The sequence below is a fragment of the Pygoscelis adeliae genome, unplaced genomic scaffold (assembly GCF_000699105.1).
Source record: "Pygoscelis adeliae isolate BGI_AS28 unplaced genomic scaffold, ASM69910v1 Scaffold155, whole genome shotgun sequence".
Taxonomy (NCBI): Eukaryota; Metazoa; Chordata; class Aves; order Sphenisciformes; family Spheniscidae; genus Pygoscelis; species Pygoscelis adeliae.
Window position 1 is genome coordinate 6,747,543 of NW_008824932.1, and position 17,289 is coordinate 6,764,831.

The window sequence follows — 17,289 nt, forward strand, 5'->3', positions numbered from 1 at the left end:
TTCTCCTCTTTAACTGCTCTTACTAACTTCTCAGATGTGTAACAACAGTGCCTTCAAGTCCCTTGACCTCCGAGTCCTTGGGGTACTGACTTTGGGTCCATCTTTCAGTTCAGCAGAAAAGATGACTCCAAAGGCGGTCTCCCAGCTTCGCCTCCCTGTACCCCAGCATGACTGGGTTCAGCTAAGGGCAGGCGCAGCCCTCCCCATGGCTGGGTTACTTGGCAGCACTGGCAAGGAGGCCAGATGCATGCACAACAGTATGTGGCTGGGATGCCTGTGCTGGTAAACTTTCTAAGCTACCTTCCCCCAAATCAGGTGAAGAGGAGGCTCCGTTTATTCATCTGCTCCCCAGATGAAAGGGAGGTGGTGCTTTAAGGTGAAAGGCAGGATATTTTTGATGGTATCCCCTTTAAGTTCAAAGATCAGCAAAATTATTTGGTATTTGCCTTCTGGGTTTTTAAATTCCTGAAGTCAAACTGGTCCCCCTCCTTCAAAAAAAAAAAGCAAACCAGGTTCCTAGTCAGAAGGATTTATTATCTTGGAAAAACCAATAGTCCTGGCAGTGCATTAGAGAAATTGGCTGCACTGTCCAGACGTATGCTCCGTTCAGCTCTGCAGATTGCTGTAAAACCTATTTTAGGTATTTGAATTCAAGCCACTGATGCAAGACAGGGAAAAGCAGCCCCACAAAAAGGGAAGCATTTACAGGGCAATTGCCAATGCGTGTGGCAAGCTCCTTTCTTAGCACAAGAACACTGTCTGCTGGGACTAACTTCTCAGGATTAAGCTTTTTCGCACATAATGATAAACCTGCAGCTGGACTCATGCACAAATCAAGATTTCAGCAGGTAGATGTGAAATTAAGATCACACTGGGTCCCCATAACCTTCCCCTCTCCTAAGGGAACCATACCCGCTTTGCTTGCATCTGAGAAACAGGATGATTAAAACTTCTGTATCGCAGGGCTATTGTGAATGTTGCCAGCCACATCTGTCTCGTCAACACTGGAAATAAAGGTGGGAGGCCTGTGGGAGATAGCCACCCACGTCCTGGGTGGCCTGGCTCTGGTGGCAGATGGGTGGGTTTCCCACCGCTGGCACGCTGGGCAGGCAGAGCTGCAGCCTGCAAGCGCCGCTGCTCCTTCCTCTCCTCCGGCACCCAGGACCCAGTGCTGGTGGGAGCCCCTCCGTCACCAGGGCCTCCTCTCCTCTGAGTGTTAGAAATGGCTGTATTAACTCCTCTTGCCTCCCTGAAACTGAATGCCATTTCAAGTTTTAAAATTTCCTAATTGCTCTAATTAATTTAAAATGGAGAAAAAAATTTGCAGAAAAATAAAAAATTGATGCTTCTCAGTTACTTTTACCCTCTCAGCTTTCTCTCGAGCAATAACAGAACTAGATTTTATGGAAAAAGGCAATTATTCCACTGTCTGGTTTGAAACAAAGCTTTTAGTTTGGAATCATGTTATCAACTTGACAAAAGTCCAAGGGAAAAACTTTGAAGAAAATTAAAGCATTTACTTCTAAAAGTAGAAGTCCAGATTTTATACTAGGAGAAGAGATTTTACTGGGGAAAGGATTCATATACTTTGTTTCTTCAAAAAAGTCTTTTTCCTTTCTGTATAAACTTTCTTATATGCATTCCTTTTTCCTGGAACTTTTCTCAAACAAAACACCAAACAAACAAAAAACCAACCCCAAACCCCAATTTTGCAAACCTGGGGAGCTTGCCAAGTTCTCCCAAATGTATGATTCCTATTGTATAAGGTTTTCTTTTGACATAGAGACGTGATACTTGAAAATGTCTCCATTTTCTCTGTAAGGGGATAAAATGAATGCGTTTGCCAAATGGACAACTTATATGAATAACTTATGATTTTATTTTTTTAACAGAAATCTGCCAGCTATGTGCAGCTGGGTGTTTAATTCCTACTGAATAATTTATGCCAGAAATTTCCCTTTTTTGTATTCATTCTTTTTTTAACATAATCTTAATTTCAGGCTTAACTCCAGTTTAACAGATGCTTTTGCCCATGAACATATTAATAGACAGTTGTCCTTCCTTTAACTAGCGTGAGTTTCCTGGCTTTGTCGTCATGTTCCCATTTTAACCTCTGGGGGTTTTGAGGCCTTGTCATGGAAAAAGATTATTGTTGTGAGATGGAGCTTATTTGGGTGAAGCCGACAGGGAGCCAGCAAAGAGAGGAAGTGAGCTGGTTTGAGGGTGCTGGAGTTCATGTGATAAATGATATTCTTTACTACCCTGTCGCTGCTGGAGCAGGGAGATACTTCTCCTGTCTTATCTGGGAAGCCCTGTGCATGTCCTGCATCCCCAGTGGGGCTGTTGGCCGTAGGGGTTGGGCTGCTACTAAAAAGACTCTGTTAGCCAAGGTTCAAGGAGACACGGTGGTGTCTTTATAATGGCTAATCCTGGGGGGGACAGAAAATCCTTATATCTGAAATCCTTTCCCCCCTTCTGAACTAGAATGAAAACCTGAAATTTCTTATGAGGACCTGAACCAGTGCTGTTTCATAATTTTCATCTTTTTAAATTTACTTTTGAATTTGGGTATAGTATACAATGTCAAATAATATCCCTCTATACTAATATTTAATGTAGTAAGGATATAAATGTACAAAAGTTTAATGAAAACAAAGCAACAATCAAAATTATTAATATTGACTTCTGTTCCACAGAGCTTTTAGTGAAATCAGCACAGTATTGTGCAATGTTTGATTTTGCAATAAAAAGCACCTTTACATCAAAACATCTGAGCAGTATTTTTGATCAGTTCTACAGCAAATGCCCTGCAACAATGAGAGCTAATTTAACTATGCCTGAGTCGCTCTGAATTCTGTAGCTTATGGACGGCACTGCAGTGGAACAGCAAAGGTAAAGGCTGTCCTAGGGGAAACGAAATAATAAGGTGCAGAAAATGGACCATCAATGAATGTCAGACCAGAGGACTCTTGACTTTTTCCTGTGAACTCTTCCACTGGCTTTGCCGGTTGTCTGCATTGTTGAGAGAAGAAAGATTATTTTATATACGGGGGCGGGGGGGGAAGACTGATTCTGAGGGCAAGAGGGTTTATGGCTGCCTTCAAAGGGGTGATGCTTGCTGACCCTGACCTTCATATGCGTACAGCATTTTTTTGAAGGTTTAAGGCAGATCTGCCCCTTCTGAAGACACCAAGACGAGGAGTGGACCAGTGCAGGAGGACAGTTTGCCATCTGCAGGGAAGCATCAGCATAACACCGTGACAGGCACTGGGGATAAGTGCTGGGAGTAAGCGATTTGTTTCTCCGGTCTTCAGTGGTGGTGGCTTCTTGTCTAAACCAGTTTACCTTGGAGGAAAATGTGGAAATACATTTCTCCCTGCAGGAGAAGAGCGGGAAGGGTGTGTTTCTTGTCTGCCTGGGATGGCCCTCGTCCATGCAGGTGTGGGCAGGGTCTGCCCAGGCTCCTGCACCCTTGGGAGCTGGTGGAGCAGGTCATCCTTTGGAGAGGCCTTCACAGAAGCCTGCTCTGGGGAAGCTCCAATGCCTTATCCCCAATGTGGTTACAGGCAACTGGTACCTATGATGTCTGGGAAACTGGGGCAGAGTTTGTTGAGGCATGATTTGTCAAATAGGTGGAAATGGGCCAAAAAGTCAGGAATAAGGGCTGGGAGCTGTACTTTCAGGGAGGTAGATATTCATGCATTTTCTTCATGTGGCTATGGCTTGAAACTGTAGCTGTACCTTAACTTGCTAATTATTTGGAGATATTAATTTCTAGGTAATATAGAACCTCTTTGTAAGGACTGTGTGAAGGTAGGTGATGTATTAGTGAAGTTGGCCAGTTCATCTTTAATTAGAAAATCTTATGAGCCTTCTTAGTTTCAAAGAGTTTGGGCCTTCACTTAATACTGTGGAGCTGTGTGATGGCAAATTCATGTAAGCCAGAGAATTGTTTCACCGTGGTGCAAAATTAAAGCATTCGAGCTTCGATTCTTAATTTACACCTGCAGGAGAAACCTCATAGATCTTATGAACTGTTTTCCCTGTATGCAGTATATCCCAATATAAATTGCAGAGCTCATCTGTGTTTGTAGCTGCTTGTTGAGCACATTCTCTTCATGTTTTCAGAATTTGGAAGAACAGATGGTGAAAGCTTAGTCTAAATAAACTGAGTCCCAACCAGGGCTCTCAACATGAGTAAATCCTGGATGTTAAAACCAGAAAGAATCCAAGAGCTTCAGGCATTGCTTAGCTCTAGCAACCACATCTCTAGCCTTGCACTACTGCATCCTGAAGCGATACCTTTCTGTACAGCAAGTTTCTGAGAAGAGCCCCATCAACTAAGGCTGTCAGGAGCAAGAGACCAAATTGTACAGAAGGCATGTGCTGGAGCAGCCGTGGAAAAATATGCTGCAACACACGCTGGGCTTTCACACAAATCCTGGCTCTCCTGAGAAGTCATGCAGATTGCTCCACATTGCCTTGGCTGGGAGGCCGAGAGGCTGAACAAAAGATGAGGTCACCACTCCTCACGCTTGCCCGGGTCTGAGCCTAGTCCACCCCAGGTAGCCTCGATTTCAAGAAAGAAAAAGGAAAAAAAACAAACCAAACAAAAAACCAATACAGCAGCAATGGCCTGAAGAGGGTCAGTACTGTTTAGGTCTCCAAATTATTCCTTACAGAGTAGCTGAGTCATGCTTTGATGGAAATCAGTTTCATTCTTGGAATAGGGAGCTTATTGTGCTGATCAGAGTAAGGTGCATTTTATGCTGCACTTCTGTCTTACAAGCCCCACTGGGAGCAATGAGTGTTTTGGCACTTCCTATGGGCTCATTTCAGTGCGACTTTAAGGCTGCGATAGGCTTCAGTGTGAGCTGCTGGGTATTCATCGCTTCCAGAAATTAGATTATTTAATTAGGAGCCCATGAATTTTAGGAGCTTAAGTTTAGACTTGCTTTTAAAAGTCTTGGCTCAGTTTAACATGAAGCAAATCTTTGGACAATCTTGGACTTCTAAAAAATGAATTTAGTAGTGAAGATGAGCTGGGGGTGGTTATATGCTGCGCCAACCTATCCTCGATCAGGTTCCTGTAGGAAATAAAGGGGAGGCTGTGCACTGCTGGCGGCATCGGGATCTCCCCTGCCCCAGTTATGGAGGCTGGAGCAGTGTGATTGCGTGGACTGTTTGCTGGCTCAGGTCACCCACTTAGCATGGTGGTTAGTGCAGCAGATTGAGGGATACTGAAATAACTTTCTAAGTAACCAGAAGTCATTGACAGGTCTAGAAATCATCTGGAAAGCCCTAAGGACAGAATTGATTTCTGCAGTGGTCTTCCTTACTCCTATTGCATGCTGCATTGAACATTTTTTTTTTAAGAAAGGCACCTAATGAAAGTGTTTGAGGTCATTCAAATGATACTCATGATACAACCGTTTCTAAATCTTTTGAAGAGCCACATTAAATCAGTGATGAGCTGTGGCTATTTTTAATGGCGCCAATGAATCTCTTTCTGGTTTTTCTTTAATAAACCTTGTTAACCAGGGTTTAAATGGTTTCAGAAAATGCTGCCAAATGTGCAGTAAACCAGTTTTCCTAAGACTTCTGATTAAGGTGGGTCATAAAACCGATTTAAAAGTATATTATTATTACTTTGTTCATGCAAATACATTCAAACTGTGTTTTGGAGTATATATTAATGGTCCACACTAAGTATGTCACCATTTGTTCACTGTGGATGTTGCATGAGCATAAAGGAATATTCCAAATGACTTGATAGTTGTACGTACAGAAGGTGAAAACTTCTGTAAAATGGCCATTAAGAGTGTTATTCCTTGGGAACTTTAGCTGGAATACCTGCCTTTGGTTACAAACATATGCAAATAGTGCTCCTTGTGTGTTATTTTAACTGAAAGTTAATTGTTGGCAAAGGCAGTTTACAATTACCCTCCCAGAGCACCTGAACTACACTAAGAGTCAGGGAAACTGCCTCCATGTTCCTCCTTGTGTACCGAAATCCTCTTCCAGCGCTTTAAAATTTCAGTTTAGGGATAGACCATTGCATTCCCCAATGCACCAGGTCAGCGTGAAAGCCTGCCAGATGCTGGCATATGGGGGGCTTGTGCAGGGGGGTAGGATGTTTGTTCTGAGCCAAATTTAGGGAGTTTGAGGGTCCACGGCAGATTCTCTGCTACTGGTGTTCAGGCCTGTAAATATCAGGGTCTCGGTGTTTGCAGACAGATCCCTGCAGTAAACAAAACAGTTAAGAAACAGAACAGTTGTTTTTTGTTTTTTTTTTTTGCATAGGCCTGACGGTTCATTCAGCAGAAACTAGAGCACTTGTCTCAAGCACCCACTTCACATTAGCTTCCATCTGAAAAGGTGCTCCAGTCACTTCTCAAATCAACAGTGGCAGGGGGGCTGTCAGAGTACCAGGGGGCAAACGTGCCTGGACCACAAAACAGTAAGAGAGCAGCACCACTTTCTCGACTCTGCCAGCTGGAAGCCTCTGCTTGGCGTGTTGTGGATAAATGTGAGCTCTCCCATGGGTGAGGGAGCTTTCCCTCCAGGAGCTGCCCCAGGCTGCGGGCGAATGCACAAAGCGGGGGGCGGCGGGGGGAAGACAGTGGGCTTGGGCTTGGATTTAGGGTGTGTCTTGGTGCTCTTGCAGCTATTGTCTGTCTGCTGGCACCCCCCCAGCAGTGGGTGCAAGCTAGCGTGCCCTAGCTTCTGAAGGCTGAGCGGCCTCGTCCTTAGTGTAAGAAAAGAACATGCAGACAGGTTGCTCGTATGACATTGCTGACTGGCTCTGAAACCATGTCACGTCTGCCTCGCAGAGAATGGTTTCTGTAGCCTTTCTCCAAGGGTTTTTGCTCCTGTTGGTTCCTGTAGTTAAAATATATACGAACACTTGCTCTTAACTTTACTAGCCATAGTGAAGTGCCCAAAGGATATTGCAGTGTGTTTGACCCGCCTGTCTTTGGGTGTGATCTCTACTTGGGGTAGAAGTTATATAGTTCACGCGCTCTTGCATCATATTGGTTTCTTTTCAAAGAACTATTAAAATTGTGTTGGGTGTGGATATCATGTGAAGGGGGAAAGGACTTCATAAAATTTTGCTAGCCCAAGGGGTGGGGAAAGTTTTTGTCTTAAAATAAAGATAAACCAGAGAAGGTGAAAGAGACAACTCGGTGAAAAAAATGAATAGCTGGTGAAGGAGGGAGAGATGAAATAAGGAAGACTGAAGAACTTTATCATCAGCTGTTTTTCCACACTTCTGCAAATATCAGGCTTGTGTTGCTTTTATTGCTTTGCTAACAGTGCGATTAGCCTTTCACCTTGGGTCCTTTTTCTTCATTTTCTTTAAATTTGGTCAACCTTCAGCTGGCAGTGGTGGCTCCCTTTAGGCCTGTGGAATGCCTAAGTTTTTACAGTGCAGCAGTAGTGTCAGGGACACCGCTCGAGCAAAGTTTTTAGGGAGTGTTCTTCAAGCTAATTCTTAGTTTCTCACACTACTGGCAAATACTTAATTTGGGTTGAAGTCTGCGGTTGCTGTGGATATCTTTATGATCTTTTTCAATTTGAATATCATCTTTGCACTGATTCTTTTCCCCCCTCTTGCTCCCCCTTTTCCTTCCTTCATAGTTCATTTACTCATTTCCTTTTTCTCTCTTATATTTTCATTTCCAGTCAGGCATGTATTCTAAAGTACTGGGTTATATTTAGAAGGTACTGTACCTCTGGAATAAGAAATCTCATTATGCTTATGGGATATTATTCTATTTCACCTGACTTGTGTATAACTTGTCCTAGGCCTGCATAATGCCTAATATCATGACATAAGGTTATTTCTTTCAGTGTTTAGATTGTTAGACTTAGTGCTCTCTCTAGTTTCAAATCCTTGCTGAATAAAGTACCGGTATTTTATTTACGTCCGTCTGCCTTTGCTGTAGGACACACAGAAGGAGACAGTTATGTGGTAAAGGATGATGTTAGAACAGTAGCTGGAAAACACTCCTGGGTATTCTCTACTGCTTCTGGCACCAGAATTTCAAGCCCTGCTGGGTCTTCAGAAGGATGATGTTAATTTGACTTGCTCAGATTTGAGATCCTCTGAGGCCTGAAACGATATTTGTTCTTCCGTACCTCAGATCTGATTTTTGTAGAGGAATAATGTTGACCAGTGACACTGAATTAGGTGGGGAAAATGTTGCCTCTGCTCCGACAGGTGAAAAAAGGTTTATTTGTGAGCAGGATCGTTCCTGTTACACGTATCGTACAGCAGAGCTTGTGCAGCACTCGCTGCGTCCTCCGGTGTGCAGAGGGAAGACTGCCCAGAGCCAGGGTGGGCTGGTGTGGGAGGAAGCCAATGTGGTTGTTAACGGTGGGAAAGCTGGAAGGCTGTAATTGGAAACATGAAGACTGCGTGGGGGTCTCCCTGCAGAATTCCGTGGAAGTATGAGACAGTCTTGGCTGGTGGCTTTTCTAGGCCGGTGGCTTTTCTAGCGGTGCAGCTGCAGTGGGCCCATGCTGATGGTGCCAAGGGGGCTGTTAGGAACAGAGCCAAAGTTGGAGATGGAGACTTGACACGCCTTGGGTTAACTGTAGGAAAGTCCCTGTGCAAGTCCCTGTGCTTTTCATATGGAAAAGACAAACCTGGGCCATTAATTGGCACCATGGAGCCGACAGACGTGATATTCTGCTTTTTGAAGGATTTGTCTGTGCTTCTTAACACGTGCCAGGATGTCCAGTAGGTTGTTTTAAATCTGGAAGTGTGACTTGCACCAGCAGGCTGTTGAAGGGGATATTTGCTTGGCTGATGTCCATCATTGCACTAGGCTGTCCTATTCCTTTAATCACTTGAAAGGGACGAATAAAGAGAAAGACAAATACTGCATTGGCAGACAAAGTTTTCTTTCATGCTGTTCAGAAATGTGCACTCCAGTATGTGATTACGATGTAAAAAATGTATGTGTAAAAAAGTATATATTTAAAAAACTCAATGCCAAACAAAACCAAAACAACAAACAAAATATTCAAGGAAAAACATGTTCAGGTGTCTTGTCCAACTCTCCTGAATAGTAATATCTACCATAAAAACTAATAATTGAGCTAAAGGAAGGAGGGGATTTCATGATCTGAAAATTGGTGTTGGGACCAAGGCTGTGGGTTGAACTAACATTTGCTTAGGAAATTTGGATCAACTGGAGAGTTTTCAAGTTCTGAAAAACTGTTTATAAAATAAAAATGTTGACAAGTCTTTTACAGTTCACTGAGCAGAACTCATGTCTATTGGGATTATGTTGCCAGAGATGAGCTTGCTTGTGTTAAGTTATTTAAAATGCTCAGAACTGGTTAGCTTTAAGATGTTGAAAAGGGCTATTTTCTATTTCGCTAGAAGGAAAAAGGGGAAAAACAACTTTGTCTTTAGAAGAAGTGGTTTCTAATCTCTAAAGCGGGTATTCAGGATATTTTCTTTGTTCTCTGAAGTCCGTAATTAATGTTTGTATCACAAGAATTCTCAATGTCTGGAAACAAAGAATTTTGAAAGCACATGTGTAATGCTTATGTGCATCTGAAATACTTACGTATATCACTGCGTTTATGTTGTACCCAAATGTACACAGCAATTGGGATGTTACAGGCTCAGCATTACTTGGTGGTTGTTAGCGAAATACAGACCAGCTTTCAAAAGGAAAGAAAGACTTATTGTACAGACTGCCTTCAGCCCAGCAAGGCACATAAGTAAGTTGCTAGGTGGAAAGGGCGTGAACTGCTCTCATGACTTCAATGCAATTAGTTTAGCGGCTTAAGTTATGCACAGGGTTAATCAGTGTGCTGAAGATAGCCCTAATGTGATTGCTGTGGAAAAGTTTGAGCTTTTAACACAGCAACATAAATGTTTGCTTCTAATGGTCCCTGCTTTCGGTGAGGTTACCAAATGTTGCACTTCTCTGTGAAAGTTATCGTAGCGACCTGATATTTTTAGTACAGTGTCTTTTTTGGACTGGCTCTGCTGTATAGCCAGGATTCATTCTGTTGCTTCCAACCTTAGCCAAATGCTCTCTGCAGTTCAGTGTGAAATTTCAGTTATTACTTCTGAGGCCTGAAAGGTTTTAGCAATATTGCAGATTTCCATCTTTCCTAACGTTTTGGCCTTCGTACTGAGTATGCAGTCACTACATTTTGACAACATATTTTACACTTAATTTTCCAAGCAGTGTTTTATTAGATTAACTCAGATAGGAAGAATAGGCTCACATTTATTATGAGTGACTTGCATGTTCAGTCAAACACTCTGTGATATTGAGTAGTTTAAATCTCCAGCATATGAACTGTAAATTAATATTAAAGGTCTCTCTTAACATCCATTACTCTGTTTAAACAGTCGTGTGGAATTACTAGTTGCCAGTAATTTCTCCTTGAATACAAATATATCATCTGTTCTAATGTTGTTTTAACTATTTTGATCTGCATGTCATGAAAAGAATATCTTAAAATTAGGAAATGGTAAGGCTGAATAGTGTAATGGATAATTGAGACTTCTATTGCCATTTAGTAGAAGTTTCAGGTTTGCCTGCAGCTTAAACTGCCAATTTTCCTAAAAGCCAATGATACTTTGGTTGCTGAACATGGTCCCAGAGGATAAATACCTATCCTGCTGGGACCACTGATTCAGCCTCTTGACAGTGTTAGCGTAAAAATCTGACCTGTGAAGGTGTGAAGTATGCACTCTTCTGTTGCAAGGGGTGACTTTCTTTACTGAGTAAAGTAGCCCTTTAAGGCATCTAGGCAGAACAGTGTGCAGAGTATTCACTGCAGACTCTTTTTTTTGATAAACAGAGAATTTCAGACCCCAGAGCTCTCCATTTATCACATTGCACAAGCGTGAGAAATTTGGACATAGGCACAATAAATAAATCGGGAAAAACCCCTTAGAGTATGCTGCAGGATGCATTTCAGAGTAGAATCTAAGAGCAGAACTGTTGGTGAAGAGCTTGTCATTTCCAGTTCATGTAGCAGTTGTGAAAAACAGCTTTGCATCTTCATAATACTGCGGCGGTTTATTGATTTGCACTACAATCTAAGGGCTGGGATCCGTGCTTCCCAAGGAGCTTAGGAAGCCTGGTGACGTGCACTCAATGCTTCTGAAGATTGAAGTCAAACTCTGGCTGCTGAAATCGGGACTCTGTTAGTAACCGTCCACGATGATACCTTCTCACTGCGTTGCCGCATATTCACCTCACCGCAGCGTGTGCCTCTACCTGCTTGTCCTGCCTGCTGTTGTCTTTGCTGTCTCCCACTGCATGCCGTAGGGTGCGCAGTACTAGGCTGTAAAACCTTACCTCCTCATCCATTCTCCATCCCTTCTTGCAATGTGCTGCACATCTTTTCCCACCTCATGCAGCTAAACAAGGCAAAGCAGGGAGTTGGAAATTCGTTAGTTCTTCTCAGAACTTGTTATCGTGCCTGAATACTATTTGTTTCAAACCACATGGGGATTAAGATCCTTTAAAGTTCCTTGATTAGTGTTTAGGGGAAAACAAAATGCCAGTTTAAGCTTCTGATCTTTCGTAACAGCATATAGAACTCCAGTGTTTAAATTTATGCTTAAAACAGCTGTTCTAGAGTCACATTTAACAAGAAATTAATTAGCCTGGAAAAGAATGACTAAAACTTGATTATATTTAAGTTTGTATTTCATCTTCCATCTGTGGTGAAATCAAGAACTATTCAGCTTTATGATCATTCATGGAGATGACTTGATTTTTTTATTCTTATAGATTACAAATTTCTTGCTTGCTTATTGTCTTTGTATATTAAGAATGACCTTATTTTAAAAACTCCTCATGGTTTAACTTAGTAGGAACACTATCATGCACAGTTAGTGGAAACTTCTGCAGTGAGAAAAGGCACGTGCTCTAACAACAGAAGCCTGGCTCTATCCCTGTATTTGCATTACTTAGCTGATATGTGCAAAAGCTGATCTGTGGTAATACTTGATAATAGTATATGGCGGCTAGCTGTACGTATGGTTGACCAGTTGTTTATTCAGTTACTGCGTTTATGCAGACACAATTAATACTTTCATACCTAAACTCTCCTCTTGGTTTTTTTGTTTTTTATATCTAACCACTGCTGTCCTCATCACTAGTGTGATATTGAGTGCCCAGCATAAATAGAGAGATGGACAAATTTATCCTTGGAGCAGCCGGTCTTAAGATATAGCTGTTTTGCAGAAATTTTTGATTAGAAACAACTCACTTTCCTTGAACAATAAAAAATGAAGCAGTCAACTTCTTCAATCAAAGAATGATCTTGCAAAATGACAAAACTTTTCCCAGCATGTAAGCTTTGTGTGCTGCAAAGCTGTAATGACAAATGCCTTGTGGAATAACTGCTGTTTAGTGGTCATGCCCATTGAGTGCAGCAATAACAGGGGGTCTGTTGCTGATTTCATGGACTTCAACGTCTCCTACTATCAATGTTCAGTTTGTGGCAGCCTGGTGCAACCCTATATGGACTAGGCCATAAGGTGCATTTAGAAAGCAAGTGTTGGGCTGGCTGTCAGGGAAAGTCCGTACTGTGAGCATGATGGAGCTTGATCTATCGAGACTGAGGTGCTGCAATGCATGTTTTAAGTATTTTTAGATCACATACTCATTGGACAAAGAATCTTCTGCTTCTTCCTTATAAATTTAATAGCTACTGGAGTAGTAGCTTTCTGTGGATCTGTTCAGGACCAGCTGCATAAAAAGCGCTGTCATCATGTAAGCATGAATATGTTAGGAAGCTATTTCTCTCCATTCAAGCTGACTAAAGACTATAAGCAACATTCAAAGGCCTGTGTACGTGTGAGGGGCATGGTACAGTCAAGGGCTATCTGAGACAACACATGACTCTAATGGATTTACAGTGGGCTGGCAGCGCCCTACACCTTTTTGTTAAAAACTGCTGCAGTCAGAAAACCTGCATATTGTTGCAGGTATATGGATGATGGTAAACTCTTCCCTGGGAAAACAGGCATTTAGTTGGTAAAATCTAAGTTTTCTTTGATTTTTCTGCTTAGTACATTTTCTAGCCTCTTGTTCACGTAGTAGTATCTCTTATTTCTTTGTTTTAGTCTTATTTCTTGTGATAAACATTACACTGTTCATGCTAACGAATTCATCTGGGGTTGACCTGCAGTGTGTTCAAGCTGGAGTTTGTACCCTCCTAATCCTAGGTCTCCTTCATGAATATCTTCCTTGCCTGTAGCCTGGGTGGAGCCTGTTCTGTCCTGCGCTGGCACTGGTATGTGAGCAGATGATTCATCGTTTTCAGTCAATTCATCATTATTTATGATATAATCTGTGTCATCATCCTTCAGTTGATCCTGTATTCAAACAAACAAAAAAAAAGATCAGTGGAAGGGAGACTCTTGAGGATGTTTGTTAAAGCTTAAATGAAGAACAAGTCTGATGCAATTCCACTTTCATTTTATTTCATTATTTGCTTATTTTATTCAGGTGTTAATTTACCATCTTGATGTCGATTAAAACAAATAGTTGCTTACTGTGTTCTGCTCTTGAGCAGTGCTGAGAAACATAACCTACCCTTCAGATCTTGAAGATAATTTCAGTGCTTAAATATCACTGGTGGATAGCCAATGCTTTCAGCATCTGGCTGAATTATTTAGAACATGTCACTCATATTTGAAGCTCACAATATTAGTGGCCTGCCCTGGTTTTTGCTGGGATAGAGTTAATTTTCTTTCTAGTAGCTGGCATAATGCTGTATTTTGGATTTAGGATGAGAATAATGTTGATAACACACCGATGTTTTAGTTGTTGCTGAGCAGCGCTTACACAGAGTGAAGGCTGCTTCCTGCTTCTCACCCCACCCCACCAGCGAGCAGGCTGGGGGTGCATGAAAGTTGGGAGGGTACACAGCCGGGACAGCTGACCCCAACCGACCACAGGGATAGTCCACACCGTATGACGTCATGCTCAGCATGTAAACTAGGGGAAATGCTGGCCGGGGGTCCGCTGCTCGGGGACTGGCTGGGCATCGGTCAGCGAGTGGTGAGCAACTGCATTGTGCATCACTTATTTGGTATATTCTTTTCTCATTATTATTATTTTCCCTTCTTTTTCTGTCCTATTGTCTTTATCTCAACCCATGAATTTTGCCTTTTTCTTTTTCCCCCCCCCAATTCTCTCCCCCGTCCCACTGCGGGGAGGAGGGCGGGGGGAAGGAGTGAACGGCTGCGTGCTGTTTAGCTGCCTGCCGGGTTCAACCACAACATGGCCATTCTTGAAAATGTAGCCTGGACCTTCCAAGACCTCTTCTCCACAACCCTGAAGAAATTGTCTAATTCTTAGCCTTAAAAGTAATAAGCTTTGGAAAAGTGACTTTACCAAAGTGTTTCATTGAGTATGGCAGGTTTTGGATTACACCTTAAACGCAATTAACCAAGCTCGGTACTTACGCCATATGCGCTGGGGCTGGTCAGAAGCCTGGCAAGAGGATTACACCATTCGGGCAATGTCGTTGTGAGAGGTGGACCGGTGTGGGTTAAGATAGGTTTTAGGTATCTGTGAAGTTTGTTAAAGAATATTTCCCATACAGATATTGATACTAACATGCTTCTCTATTACACAAAGAAATTTCATTTTAAAGCGTAAGGGAATCATCTAACTGAATGGAAACATAGAAAAATACCGCTCTTTACCTACCCATTACTGCATACATTCACCCATCACCAGGCCTGCCTAATGTTTTTCAGTAACAACAACAAAAAGCCCAAACCACTTGATGGTCAAAATCTGTCTTGAGGGGTGCCAGAATGGCTGAAGGCGATGTTGTGGGATACATAAATGTAGTAGGAGCTGGAAGAGAGGAAATGTGCACTAGATAATCCTGTTTACTATTTTCATCTACTGTTTGCTGTGTGATCTCTCCTGCAGTTTTAACAGGAAACAATTTAAGATGCAGCTGTATCAGCTACTTTGTGTAAGAACAGCAGCGAATGTTTTCTTAAACGCAAATACTCAGCCTTTTGTAAAATCCATGCATTTCTTCAATAGGCAAAATATATTTCATCAAATATTAAGTTTCTTTATTGCTAGGAGTGCGCATAAGTTGTTCTCTGTAATACTTTATTTTCAGCATTCAATGCATTTGTTTTACACTTCATACATCAATGCCCCTTTATATACAATTATGTAAATAAGTTAGGAACAGGCTTTATGCTATTGTCTCACACCTGTCTCTCCAATCTTTTCATCTAAAAGTGCTTTATTGAGATAAAAGAAAAACCTGCTCATCTTAGGCAATTATATCATCCTCTATCTGTCAATAACAGCTCTCCCGTGAGTCCCTCAAGTTGACTTATCTTCTCTCCTACTTTTACTTGCAAAGTAATTTTCAGTGTTCTTTGGGAAGCAGGTCTGTTAGCTATTTTTGCTGCTAGGGGAAATTTGCTTTATTGATTGTCGTCCCACTTTCTCCCCTCCCTGTGCCTTTCTCTTTCTTGCTTGTGCTCTCTCCCTCACTCTTTCTCTCTCTGCCTCCTTAAAGAAAGGAACAAATGTAAAACCGAATAGTGATTTGAGCTCTGCGTCAATGTTGTAGAAATACCCAGTAAGTACGTGGGTCTTAAGCCTAACCGTTCCAGTGCCTCTTTTTCTTCCATTATTGGTTGTTTATGGTATCGCTGTTTTACACACAAAGTACAAATTATGTATCCTGAAGGAACTGCTATGTAAAACATCCTTATCTCAGTTACAGATCGAAAGGCTAAATAATTTGCTCCCGTCCTCTATATTACAGCCATGGAAGTTGTTCTATAGTATCTGGGTTTTGTGTGTGTGCGTGTTTTTGTGTATTTTAAAAAAATTAAATTGCATCTGTCAGAAAATTGTGTGATTCCTTCATCCAAAGTCATATACTGAGTTAGTGTGAAAAATGAATTATGAGTCTACTTTAAAAAAATTTGTAAGATTTCAATATAAATTCTTACCAGAACCATGACCAAGGTGAGAATCTCATGAGATCAAAAGTTTTTTGATTTTACTCTTACAGAAGCAAGAGGATCTAACCAAACAATCCTTTTCTGATCCACTCCCAATCTTATTTGAAACCTCAAGAAAAAAAACCCTCCAGAGTGCCAAGCAGTTAAGGGATATTATTAAAAAGCAATGTATAAAAGCCATCAATTAGAGTTGTTTTGTTTTCAGCACTTCAGAAAAACCCAATTAAAAGGCCAAAAATGGAAGTAGGAGCCTAATTCTAGGTTTTTAATCTTTGGAAATATTGGCTTTGTTAGTACAAACAACTTTAATTGTTTGAACTGAGTTGTCAGACCTAGCATGGAAAATACTGGCTTGTAATGGAAGTTGCACTTGATTATACTGATTTGTCTGCTCTGTTCTTGTATTCTCTTCCAGAATAAGTAACTGAAGGTGAATATTACTCTGCATTTCCTCTTCAATCTGATGATCTCTCAGCTAGGCCTTACTTCTAAGCAGGCTTATAACTTTATAATGAGCTTTATAGCACTCAGTCAAAATTTGAGTCGTTTTCCTCCCATGCTTGCATGAAGCCCAGCGCCACATCAGAGAGGAACAGGCGGTGCATGCTGAAACAGGCAATCTACTTGGCTGCCACAGCAGTCTTCAGCCTTTCGAGCCACCACCGTGTTTAGCGTAAACTTTGTATGTTTGTACACCGATGTTTTTAAGTTGAGTGGTGGCTTCATTTTGGGCTGCAACAGGTCCTCTAAGTCCCCTTCCTTTTGCATTTGTTCTAACATGTTCATTGTGTATTGTCCATGCTTCTGATTTGGAGCCTCTTGAGATGCAGTTTAAAGTGAAGACAATCTTATGCTTGTTGGGATGCTTCTGATTCTGTAATAAATTATTTACCTCTTTGTTCCTTATTTAACTAGTTATTCAGCCCACTAAAGGAACTTAAATTGCACTGGCCTATTTTTCATTGTTTTAATAACCTATGCCATAAATGTTTCCTCTTTATTGTTGACACAGTTGCTTTATAGTATTACAGACATCATCACATTTAGTGCAGCATGAAAGAGGAATTCTAATCCATGCGCAGTGCTGGCATTTCAAAAGTATATCAGACATGGGTCTACAGCGTTTTAAGGCTGGAAAGAAGTCTTATCACACTCCAGCTGCTCTGGTTGCATCTCCCACTATCTCCAGGGAGAAATAATTTAAATAGTGGAATAGAAAAAGGTAGATTTTGCACGAAGGCTGCTTTAAAAATTGGAAGAAACTAAGTGTAAAATTC

General features: G+C 41.6%; 1 protein-coding gene across 1 annotated transcript in view; it reads right to left on the bottom strand.

The window, feature by feature from the left end:
* Positions 1 to 13,150: 13,150 nt before the first annotated feature.
* SLC9A9 (solute carrier family 9, subfamily A (NHE9, cation proton antiporter 9), member 9) overlaps positions 13,151 to 17,289 on the bottom strand; it is a 216,178-nt gene continuing 212,039 nt past the window's right edge. Inside the window, exons 15-16 of the mRNA XM_009325097.1 lie at positions 14,468 to 14,573; positions 13,151 to 13,372 (exon numbers count right to left, since the gene is read on the bottom strand). Coding sequence (XP_009323372.1) covers positions 13,151 to 13,372; positions 14,468 to 14,573 — 328 coding nt within the window. The remainder of the gene's footprint in view (positions 13,373 to 14,467; positions 14,574 to 17,289) is intronic.